The sequence below is a fragment of the Drosophila virilis genome, chromosome 5 (genome assembly GCF_030788295.1).
Source record: "Drosophila virilis strain 15010-1051.87 chromosome 5, Dvir_AGI_RSII-ME, whole genome shotgun sequence".
Lineage (NCBI taxonomy): Eukaryota > Metazoa > Arthropoda > Insecta > Diptera > Drosophilidae > Drosophila > Drosophila virilis.
Genome location: NC_091547.1, coordinates 19,197,336 through 19,209,175, shown reverse-complemented (window position 1 = coordinate 19,209,175; position 11,840 = coordinate 19,197,336). Strand labels below are relative to the sequence as shown.

The window sequence follows — 11,840 nt, the reverse complement described above, 5'->3', positions numbered from 1 at the left end:
CGCATCCATCAATTCGTGCTGCTGGCTGTCGTAATATAAGACTTTCAAATTGAATTTGAATTCGTATTACATTTATGTTGCTTTGCCGCTGGCCTGGAACCGCGGCGTCAATGGGTCTCTAAAACTAATCATGTGCCAAGCGCGGAGACATAAAACATCCCAGCACAGCCCAGCCACTTGACAATATTTTGTTCTCTCTTTTGGATTTGCTGTTTAGTACTTCATTATAAGCGCACTAACGATGTTATTTTAATGATCTCAGACCAAAGAATCCACTTGACAAAATGCAGCAGCAACAGCAACAACAACAACAACAACAACAACAGCGACGCTCAAGTGTTTCACACAAGGCAAGGCACAAAGGGGGCGAGGCAGGGGCGTAGGCCAACGCCGAAGGGTACGTATTTATATATATATATATATATATACAGCCCTATATAGAAACTCATATGCTATATATATATTCACAAATATATTTATGTATATCTACCCGACTGCACTTATTTTTTTGCACGGACAGACACATTTATGTCCCGGCAATGTGTGAAAAAGTCCGTTGAAAGTCGGGCATTTCTGTGCAGCCTTGTTATATATACACTTATATATACATATATGAATATGGCTATAGTATCTATAGGGTCGGGGTACTGTTGATTGGCATAGCTATAAAAATTCTTAGTGCCCATGCATGAGTTGCCATTGAAAGTTGTTGCTGAAAGATGATGCCAATGTTAAGCAGGTATATTTCCAGAGGGATATGCGATGGGTAAAACACAAAACTAAATAAAACTACAAATTTCGAATGTATTTAAATGCTATTAAAAAAAAAACGTTAAAGTCGATTGTGGAGTTCAAAAATATGTAGTTTAGCGCGATTGTAAATAAGATAATTGTTTTCAAATGCAACTTTTCGATTCAAAGAACATTCTGTTGCATTTTTTCCTTGAAACGAAACAAATTATATATAAATTAAATAGAACAATTAAACAAACCAAAATAAACATTATTTTTTAGATTTTACTTTTTAGATTGAATAAGGCCATTTTTTTATATGTAATCTATTTCTATTAAATCTCGCTTAGTTTACAATTTCATTTAATTATTGTATTTAATTACTTACACTTGCAAAAATAATTGCAAGCACTTTTATATAAGAGTTTTTCCTACTAATTGGCTTTACAACACTGTTCGACAAAGTGGTTTGTTGTTGCTCGAATTAGAAAATATGGCCTTTAAAAAAAACACATAAGCAAACCCGGCAAATGAGTCACGGGAAAAATCACTGTGACGTTAAATAAATTGATTAATGCAAATCTATTTTCTGCTTAGAATAAGCATATTTGTAATTCTGTTTTACAAATGTGTGAGATGATTTGAAGACACAGCGTTAAATATACGTACAGTATTTGAAAGCTGTCAAATTATTTATGCTTCTTTTATTAATTAATTAACTATTTAACAATAGTTGATAAAGTCAATTCGTTAACAAACTAAAGGAAGAATCTAACTCAAAATTTACTCGAACAGCAAGAGCTGTGTTTGAAAATACCAAAATAATGAAATAATAAGAAAAATATGTGTAACTAATAATATATAGACTAATTTACTTATTTTGCTTTCCACTAAAATTCAATAAAATTTAACTGTTGAATGGATAAAAGATCTTTGAATCGTGTTTTCACCAGAGAATACTTGGATTTTGAGATAAGTGTGAAATCGGTCTTAAATGATTTTTCGTTTAGATCCTTGCAAATAAATTTGATCACGAAACTTCGCACACCAAATATTTGACCTCCATTTTCACCAAGGAGGAAATGATTTTTGTATGTAACATATGTATACATATTCATATATATGTTAATATGTATATGTGTGGATATGTATAAGACTTTTTACCGTTCCTCCGAAAACTTTGAAAAGTGTTATGCAATAACATTTAACCCCGTTCCAAAAATCTACATAAGTGCTTACAGTTCATTTGTGCTCTAATCTTGAGACAATTTAGCTAAGTCATGCAATTCAGTATACATACCTACATATGTACATATGTATATAAATATGTAATCTTGAGTGTATGTAAATTCAAAGCTTTGCTGCACGCTGTTGCACTTGTCTGCACACAAACGCATGACCAGAGGGGTGGCAGAGCCCCCTCCACCAACCCCTGTGGGGAGCTGTGGGGAGCTGTGACTTCGCAACGCATGAATTGCTTGTATAAGAGAAAGAGAGAGAGGCAGAGAGCGAATATCGAAAAGACAACAAATAAATGCTAAAGAGTGCCGAGTTAAACACGTGTTTCGAATTAAATGCAAGCGTCTTGCCCCTGCTCCGCCCTCGCTCTGCCCTTAATATGCTGCGTGCAGAATTTCTAATAGAAATTTCTTTGGCACTCTCCTTTCGTCTCTCTCCACCTCTCTCGTTCCCTTCCCCCTCTCTCTCACTCTCTCTCTCTCTCTCTCTCTCTGTCTTTCGTTCTTTTTATTTAATAGCGACATTGTCGATGTGCGTTTTAACGCCCCTTGCTGAAATGTTAACTGCAATTGCCCTGTGAGAGGCAAACATATAAAATATAAACGATCTGCTAGAATGCAAAAAATGTATATACACGATCCTAGAATACTCTGTCATATTTCAGGAACATTTGTTAAAAAGAAAGATCAGCTTTTAGAGATAAAGAATCTGGTTAGTATCAAAGAGAAACCCTTCCAAGGAATCCCTTAGAGATACATTTGCTTGTGTTTTAATTCACCTGGAAACATTGTTTCAAATAAATCAATAGTCATAAAAAGGAAAGGAAAAAGAAAAGTTTTCTAAAATAAAAATAATTAATTAGATTAAAAAGTTCAACACAATATATTGATGAATAAATTTGGAATTCAAAAAAATCGAATCCAAATCCGCATAATTCTAGCTAAAACGGGTTTTTCAATTTTAGGTTTCTTTCCATAAAATGATGATTTAAATAATAAAAGCTAGATTCTACAGGGTATTTTTGCAGTGAGCAATTTGCACGTGCGTGCAACAATATAAAAATATGCAGGCAAAGAGCAGAAACGTCAATCAAAGCCAGCAATCAAATTGTATCTGAGATACTTATAATAACAATGCAAACGCACACACACACACACAGGTGCAGCTGTGTGGCCGAGTTAACGTCAACCTGTTGCCGAAGCTGACGTCGACGTTGACGACGGCAGCAAGCGCTGCCTTTTTCAAGCCAACGGCTTTAGCTTTGGCCGCGGCTTTTGGGCGCAGTTGACGAGCTGAGCTGCTGGCCTAAAGACGCGACCGGCAAATCGAGCACAAAAGATGCAACATTAAATTGGCGGCAACAACTGAAACCTAACGGAAACTGATCGTGCAACAAAAGTTCTAAGTGCGTGCCACAAAGCTGCCTAATACATTATTTCTGTTCAGATTCTAATATCATTTCTGAAACTTGGCGAAATTATTGGACTGTGCCACAGATAAAGTGCAAAAAACGTCAAGAGTGAAACAAGAGAAAGAAAAATATAAAAACAAATATAAGAAAGAAAAAACTCAGTGAAAGTGAAGATGCCTCATCATCATTATCAGCATCATTGAAGAGGCTTGCTGTGATGAATGCGGCGGTTGTGGCTGTTGTTTATGTTGCTGCCACTGGGATTTGGGTCTCATAATTATGGTGGCAGCTGCAACAAGGAAACAATAACAACCACAACTGAATGTTTGCTTGTGCAAATATCACAAAGAGTCAAAACTTTTTACAAACTTTTAAGTCAATAACGAGCAGTTGATGATTATGCGCAGCACTTTGGAGATATTTTTATATATTTTTTTTTATTAAAAAAAAATCCCTAAATCCGCAAATACATAAAAACAAGCAGGAAATTTGGCCATGAACACCCAGCACAGAAAAAGAAAAAAAAATTTTTTATTGAAAATAGTTTTTCTAAATGATTCATGAAATAGATAAAACTAAAATAAATAAACTTCAATAAAATCAAATTTAATAATTACTTAACAGCAACACAATTACTCAACACTGTTTAATGTTCTTAGCATTGCTTTTCTAATAATTGTTGTAATTTATTTATTACATTTTAAGTGATTGATAAATTTTCAAAACTACAAACAAGAAATACAAGAAATGAGAGATTTTCTAGAACATTTTAGTCATTAGCAACAAAATGCTAAAATCCTATTAACTAAATGAAATTTGAATGTATGCACACTTATGTATAAAGGGTTCAGTGTTGTCTAACGCTAAACAACAAACACTTAACTATAATTATTCTTTTACTAGGCTTGCTTTCTACTCCGAATACAAGCACTAAATAATAGAACTAACTTTTCAAGATTCGTCTACATTATCCAAAGGGCAATTTAAATAATGAAAAATGTGTTGGAAAGTGCTTAAAGTTAAAGATGTGCCTGAGGCTTGCAGTTGATTGCCTTTCAGAGACATATCATATAGATTCCCTAAGTGCATCTCGAGCACCACTTTTGCTTAGCTGCTCAAGCAAACAACAACAAAATAATCCATTAAGATAATTTTAATACGCATAATATAATTCAAGTTACGATGCCATAAGATCGTATACGTGTTGCCGGCAAAAGCCATTTAATGAGTCGCTGAAATTGCATCCGCTTATGCAAAATAGCAACAATTACCAACACGCTTGAACCTCGCGACAATAGGCAACCGCAGCTAACGAACGCCGAACCCAAAACCCCAAAAAATAAAACTCACCTTGAGCCAAACAAAAATAGAAAAGGCACCAATCGCAGCCTCCAGTTCCATTTCCAGTGCCAGTCAACGCCAAAACCAAAACCAATAAACAAAAAAAAAGGCAATTTTTCTTTGTGTCAGTTTGCCACAATTGCAATTGCCATCTCACTTACGCCTAATTACTCACAATTTCATTTTGAAAGTAACAAATAAACGAACGAATAACAAAAACAACAAACTACAAAAAAGTAACAACTGGCAACTTAATTACCCGCAGCTAGCTGGCGCTTATCAACACTGTTCGCTTCCCTGTTAACCGACTGTTACATCGACTGGCTGACATCGAATCTCAAAATGAATGATGCTGTTGGCCCTGGCCACGGTGCGACAACCTTGAACTCCACGCAGGTAAACTATAGATGGACGTATACTTATTATTAACATTTTTGGGTTTTTGTGCTTGATCTGAAACCAACCAACCTGAGTTCGCTGTCACAAAAGACACAACAAAATTGAATATACAAAACCAGTTTTGTTTCGGATGCTTTTCTTGCACCCTGTTACCAGATAATTGGGTAAACGAGTTACATCAACTATAGCTGCCGTATGTAACAGGTGATAGGAGACTTCCTCAACATACTGTATCTTATATTTATTTCACATCAGAAACTTGCATTTGACATATTTAAAAATATTAATCCAGTTCTATCTAGGTTTTCTGCCCTATCATCAAGCTCTAAGAATAGAATACTCAGGGTCATTTCAAGATCTATTTACAGGGTATCTCTGTGTCTAAACCTCTCAATTCTCGCACTTTTAATTGCTTTGATTTCTGTTTTGTTTGCGCTGACTTTTTATGCTGCAGAATTATACACGCAGTCGCCTTACACTACGATATACATCGATCATAGTACACAGCCGGAGATTTGAGTGAGAAACAAGTTTCATGTAGTTCAGCAAAGCGATTCAGTCGCATCATAATTTTTAATGTCGTATATTTAATGGTTGACTCGGTTTGAAAGTCAAGTCCATGGCGTAGGTCAACACTAAACCTGTTGACAGAATATGGCTATTTTTTATAACGCACATCTAACGTTGGGTGCCGTTGAAAGTACTTCGAGTGTTGTCCAGTTTAAGGAAATTTAAGAGCTATCTTGAGATCTTTGGAGTAGCCATTTGCATTCAGTTTGCTTGCCAAACATTTACTGATAGATCCGAGCTATCCGAATATCGATGGCTGTTGTTTGTTGAGCGTGTTGAAGATCGCAATGGTAAAAGCAGATTAAACACTTAGCTATATCATTTATAAGGAAATAAAATGCTGTTGACTTTACGCTTAATTTGTGGCGGGCACATAATGAATACGAAAACAAGAAGATGTGCAAATAAAGAACAAAAAGTCGGCACTCAAGCTTTAACTAATATCATACTGCATATTTCTAAATAATATAATTATATTATAGATCTGCTAGAATTATTAGAAATTAATGAAATCCAAGCTCCGTAGACCGTTTTTTGCTATCTACAGTTCGGCTGGTTCCAAAATGAAAGACATTAGAATAGCTCAAAAATGTTCCTGTTGCGGATGAATGATTTATGAAAAATGTCCTTCTATTTTAGTTCTGTTAATTCATACAATTTAAAAGCATTGGTCCTTGGTTCGTTTATAGAAGTAACACTCGAAAATTCTCATTGGCCTAGATTTAAGCATCAAACAGTTGAATTTGGAAACACAGCTTGTAAAACTTGTGATATTTGTGTGAAGAATCTGACACAGTCATAAGGCCAGCCAAATATTTGGAGACCATGATGAAAAGCACCGACAATGTGCCATTAGTTGAGGATGGATGCGACACGCCTAACCCCGTACGTCTCACTATCTGGCACAAGGTAAATCGTAGCTCAGCATTTGCTTGCAATCAGCTTATGGATATGCCCCTCCATATCCAGGTACTGTTCTATTTGGTGGGGCTGACCGCGGCCCTGACCATTTGCCTGCTCATACGACTGTCCAATAAGCTGGCAGCCGATGCCCAGCGCAGAGCGATGATGCATTTCAAAGAGATCTCCAACCGCATCGGTCACCGATTTGATAATTAGTGTCCAATGTGCCGCACAAATTTGCTAATATAAACAATTTGTGCCTATAAAGCGCTAACTGATTAAATAATAATAATGCGGCAAATTGAGCAAAAGATTTTATGTGCAAATTGAACAACTGGCAATTAGCAGCAACGGACGAAAAACAAACCGCATTTGCTTTAAAAAAAAAAAGACACAAATTGTTAAAAAGTGTGTCAAAAATTATAAACTATTTTATTGTTCTCTTTGTAAAACCCTGTTCGAGTCATCTCCATTTCCAAGTAATAAATGCAATAAATGTTGTCAAAAACTGATAAAATGTTTGTTATAAAAAAAATTTAAGCATTTTTATATTCACGAACAACATGAACTATTTGTTATATTTGAATTTAGCCTTTGTTATGCTTCACTTTCAAGCTGAGAAATAAAAAATCAGCAAGCAAATATTGTAATCAGACGAATACGAAAACATGTTTGGCTTGACCTTTAACAGTTTAAAGATCACAAATTTGATTGGGTTCAGGCGACAATTTCTGTTTATTAAAAACAAACAACAACCTTTAATTACTTTATGCAAAACAACTAGTACGGATTTTTGAACTTGATGTCAGGCGAATCGACTTTTGTTCTATGCGTCCAGAAATTATGAAATGTTTTTTACATTTTTTTAGAAACTACGCCTATCAATGAAAACCAACTATTTTTGCAAATGTCAAGCTTAACTTAATTAAATCTAAAAATACATTACAATATATCTAAATAAAATTATTATGATGAAAAACAAGAGTTCTCTATTTGGGCGAGCCCGACTAGGAGATACCCTGAACTTTCTACCAACTCCTTTTCAAGGCATTAAAAAATAAAACCTTTTACAAAAATTGGGTTCCCAATTAAAGAGTCGAATACGCCTCGTACTCCACAGCCACGCTGAGAAAAAACTAACGTTAGCTATTAAAAGGAAAGATACTTGATCTGTAAACACGATTGTAGATTAAACAAGTCAAGTTTGCTGACTCTAGCTCATAAAACCGAAGAGATTTGCTTAAAAGCAAGATTTCGATATCGATTCTTATCGATTGCTTAGTTATCGATTCTTATCGATTGCTTGAAAACGGGAGTTATCGATTCTCGGAAACAGACCTATAGGATAGGCAGACGAACATGACTAGATCGACTCGGTTATTGTTGCTGATCAATCAACTATGCACTTTATGGCTTCGGAGATGCTTGCTTTTGCCTGTTACATACATTTGTTGAAATACATTATACCCCTTTTACTCATTTGCAATGGGTTCAGGGTATAAAGAAATTGTGCGCAAATTTTCCAGTCTCGAGAAATAAGTTATGAAAACATGTTTATCTAGTGTTAAGTGTGAGGTTCAAGGGATTAAAGATTTTAATAGGAACAGGTGACAGTTTTTTTTTTCATTTAAAAATGTATAATTGCTTGCAAAACAATCTGAACTGTTCGGATATATTGCAAAAAGCTATGTATATTAAAAACAGGGACACTTCCAACTTTTGGTAGGCAAAATATCAAAGCTAGGTATATTTAAATATTTCTGAATCGTGGAATTCTTGTGTAATTAGTATTTTTTACATAATCTAAATCACAAAAGTTGCAGGTCAAAATAATTATGACTTCCATGCTCTGATAGAGCCTGAGATCTTTTGGATTTATCGGTACTAAAAAAACACTTCCACAATTTCTTACAGACAAATTCGACAGATGTGCAGATCAGCATGGGTCATGCCAAGGTTGATGCCAAGAGAAAGGGCAACTGTTGCAGCTGGCTGTTGCTGGCTCTCCTGGTTCCAGTTCTAAGTGCGGCGACTGCGCTGGTCTGGTATTATGAGGGCACCTGGTACGGATTGGCTGCACTCTATGGCAGTTTGGTGGTGCTGCTGCTGGTGAAGCCGGGCTGGCGCTGGTTTTATATAGCCGCAGTCACGGGTCCACGGGACACCATGTAAGCCCCAGTGGATGCAGCTGCTCCAGTTAGATATTGATGTCTTTATTTGCAGCGCATTGATTGCCTATATTCGCGTTTTGCTGTTTATCAAGCGACAGGAGCGCAAGAATCTCAACGTGGGCGACATCTTTGAGGCGAATGTGGCGCGTCAGCCGGACAAGCTGGCCATAGTCAGCGAGTCGCAGAAGTGGACCTTCCGGCAGCTGAACGAGCACGCGAATCGCGTGGCCAACGTGTTCCACAGTCACGGCTACAAGAAAGGCGATGTGGTGGGCCTGCTGCTGGAGAATCGCGCCGAGTTCGTGGCCACCTGGCTGGGCCTGTCCAAGATAGGCATCATCACGCCCCTGATCAATACAAATCTGCGCGGCGCCTCGCTGCAGCACAGCGTCAAAGTGGGCAATTGCACGGCTCTGATCTATGGCATCAGCTACAGATCGGCGGTAATGGACATAGCCAAGGATCTACCCGCCCATGTGGCGCTCTATCAGTTCAATGATGTGGCCAATTCCACGGAAACAACGGACGGTCTTACACAGGGTCTGGCACAACAGCTCAACGCACTGCTCGAGTCGGCGCCCAAGGACAAGGTGGCCGCTGGCGCTAGCCGTGCCGATCATCAGGATAAGCTTTTATATATCTACACATCGGGCACCACAGGATTGCCCAAGGCAGCTGTCATCACGCACGCACGGTAAGCTTGCAGTAAGCCAGTTCGAAGTTAGAACCGATTGAGAATTATACCGGCTTCCATTGTGTGCTTAAGAATATTAGTAACAAGCTGGGGCCTTTGGCTAAAATAATGCTACATTCATCCTGGGACTCAAACCCGAGCCTTCGCTTACCTAAATATTTGTCCGTCCTTGCAGCTACTTCTTTATAGCCGCTGGCATACACTATACATTGGGTTTTCGGGCCAATGACGTATTCTACACGCCGCTGCCGCTTTACCACACGGCTGGCGGCATCATGAGCATGGGCCAGGCGCTGCTCTTTGGCTCCACGGTGGTCATACGCAAGAAATTCAGTGCTTCGGGCTATTTCGCGGACTGCGCCCGCTTCAATTGCACGGTAAGCATACAGATTGAGCAGCTCCCTTTGCTGGTTTTATGCCCACAATTCCCCTGCAGATTGGCCAGTATATTGGCGAGATGGCGCGCTATATACTGGCCACGCCGGCGGCACCACATGATCGCCAGCATCAGGTGCGCATGGTCTTTGGCAACGGGCTGCGTCCGCAGATTTGGACACAGTTCGTGGAGCGCTTTAACATAGCCAAGGTGGGTGAGTTCTATGGCGCAACGGAGGGCAATGCGAACATCATGAACAATGACAGCACTGTGGGCGCCATTGGCTTTGTCTCGCGCATATTGCCCCAGGTGTATCCCATTTCCATAATACGCGCCGATCCTCACACCGGTGAGCCCATACGCAACGAGAAGGGTCTCTGCGAGCTGTGTGCGCCGCACGAGCCGGGCGTGTTCATAGGCAAAATTGTGAAGGGCAATCCGTGCCGCGAATTCCTGGGCTATGTGGATACCAAAGCGTCGTCCAAGAAGGTTGTGCACGATGTCTTCTGCAAGGGCGACAAGGCATTTATATCGGGTGATTTGCTGGTTGCCGATGAGCGCGGCTATTTGTTCTTCAAGGATCGCACGGGTGACACGTTCCGCTGGAAGGGCGAGAATGTCTCCACCAGCGAAGTGGAGGCACAGCTGAGCAATCTGGTCAGCTACAAGGACACCATTGTGTATGGCGTGTGCATACCCCAGACAGAGGGACGCGCCGGCATGGCAGCCATCTATGATCCCACGCGAGAGGTAAATGTGTCCAAGCTGGGTGCAGAACTTGCCACAGCATTGCCCAGCTATGCGCGTCCGATATTCCTGCGCTTCCTGCGTCGCATCGACCTGACTGGCACGTTCAAGCTGCGCAAGGTGGAGCTGCAGCAGCAGGGCTTCAATCCGGCCGCCATCGAGGATGAGCTCTACTATGCACAGCCCAATGGCAGCTATGCGCCACTGACGCAGTCCATCTACGAGCAAATTCAGCGCAATGAACTGCGCTTTTGAGGAGCGGTTAAATTAGTATTAACTTTAAGTACCATATAAGACTAACAAGACCCAATACCCTTGCAGACAATTTGAATGTGAACAATGTATATCTGATCCAGAAGGGATCCTGAAGGGATTTTCTCATATAAAGAAAATACTTAACTAGCAGCATATTTAAGTTCTAGTTAAGCTCTAGTTTTAGTTAATAGATTCGTGTATTGTGCTAGCGTATGAAATAAAAATCTTAAAGGCGACAAGTGGAACAATTTCTAAGGTTAAATACTTTCAGCAATTTTAAGCACTCAGTCCTTTGGGGGCACATCCTTTGTGAGGTCGGCACGTTTCTGTTGCTCCATGCGCTGCTCGACCTGGTCAAGGCGCTCGTTCATTGCATCCAATGAGCTGAGCAGGCCCGCTTGAATCTCGCCATATCGCTTCATGGCCAATATAAGGCTCTCCTCGATCAGTTCGCTTTGCTGCGCATATTCGCCATTGTTATCGGTGATCTGCTTGAGCTTGTCCAGGCACTCGCTGGGTATGCTGCGAAAGTATTCGGCACCCAGCGCTGGCTCCAGCTGCTTGATGCGCTCCAGCTGTTCGCTCTGGGCGTATAGCTCGGGCGCAACTGCATTTATATACACCTCCTTGGTGCGCACCTGTTGATGATCCTCCAAGAAATTGGGATCCAGATACTTTTCCAGCTCCGCTGCACGTCCCACGCACTGCTGCAGCTGTGTGCGGCCCGCGGTGGCTTCGCCCAACAAGGCGTTGGCGGAGCAGAGCGTGTCCACAATATTCGCGGTCTTTGCCGTACTGCTGCCGTCGGCGTCTCCAGCATATGATTCCGGCAGTGGACCGAGCACGCGATTCAGCGAATCTATTCTTTTCTCCAATATGTCAAGGGCTTCCATTCTGATTTGCAAATTTATCAAAGAAAGCGGAATGATGTCAGTGCAATTAGCAAAACAAAAACACACAAAAATACCGAAAACGCGTTGCACTTTAGCTGTTGCATTGTAC

General features: G+C 40.0%; 3 protein-coding genes across 4 annotated transcripts; 2 read left to right on the top strand and 1 right to left on the bottom strand.

Annotated features, from left to right (window-relative positions):
- Positions 1 to 3,236: 3,236 nt before the first annotated feature.
- Positions 3,237 to 11,077, top strand: Fatp2 (Fatty acid transport protein 2). Of its 2 annotated transcripts, XM_015174278.3 has the most exons (6): positions 3,237 to 3,376; positions 4,989 to 5,119; positions 8,510 to 8,763; positions 8,819 to 9,460; positions 9,636 to 9,837; positions 9,897 to 11,077. In XM_015174278.3, exons 2-6 carry the CDS (start codon positions 5,066 to 5,068, stop codon positions 10,836 to 10,838), a joined length of 2,094 nt encoding a protein of 697 aa, XP_015029764.1. In that variant the 5' UTR covers positions 3,237 to 3,376; positions 4,989 to 5,065; the 3' UTR covers positions 10,839 to 11,077. The 2 variants fall into 2 exon arrangements, with proteins under 2 accessions (XP_015029764.1, XP_032292968.1); XM_032437077.2 differs by lacking the exon at positions 4,989 to 5,119 and having other exon boundaries at positions 3,248 to 3,376.
- LOC6627137 (uncharacterized) lies at positions 6,412 to 7,061 on the top strand. The gene is made up of 2 exons (XM_002049395.4): positions 6,412 to 6,601; positions 6,662 to 7,061. Exons 1-2 carry the CDS (start codon positions 6,518 to 6,520, stop codon positions 6,809 to 6,811), a joined length of 234 nt encoding a protein of 77 aa, XP_002049431.1. The 5' UTR covers positions 6,412 to 6,517; the 3' UTR covers positions 6,812 to 7,061.
- Positions 11,012 to 11,731, bottom strand: DCTN3-p24 (Dynactin 3, p24 subunit). The gene has a single exon (XM_002049397.4). The coding sequence runs from the start codon at positions 11,729 to 11,731 to the stop codon at positions 11,123 to 11,125; it is 609 nt and encodes a 202-aa protein (XP_002049433.1). The 3' UTR covers positions 11,012 to 11,122.
- Positions 11,732 to 11,840: the final 109 nt, after the last annotated feature.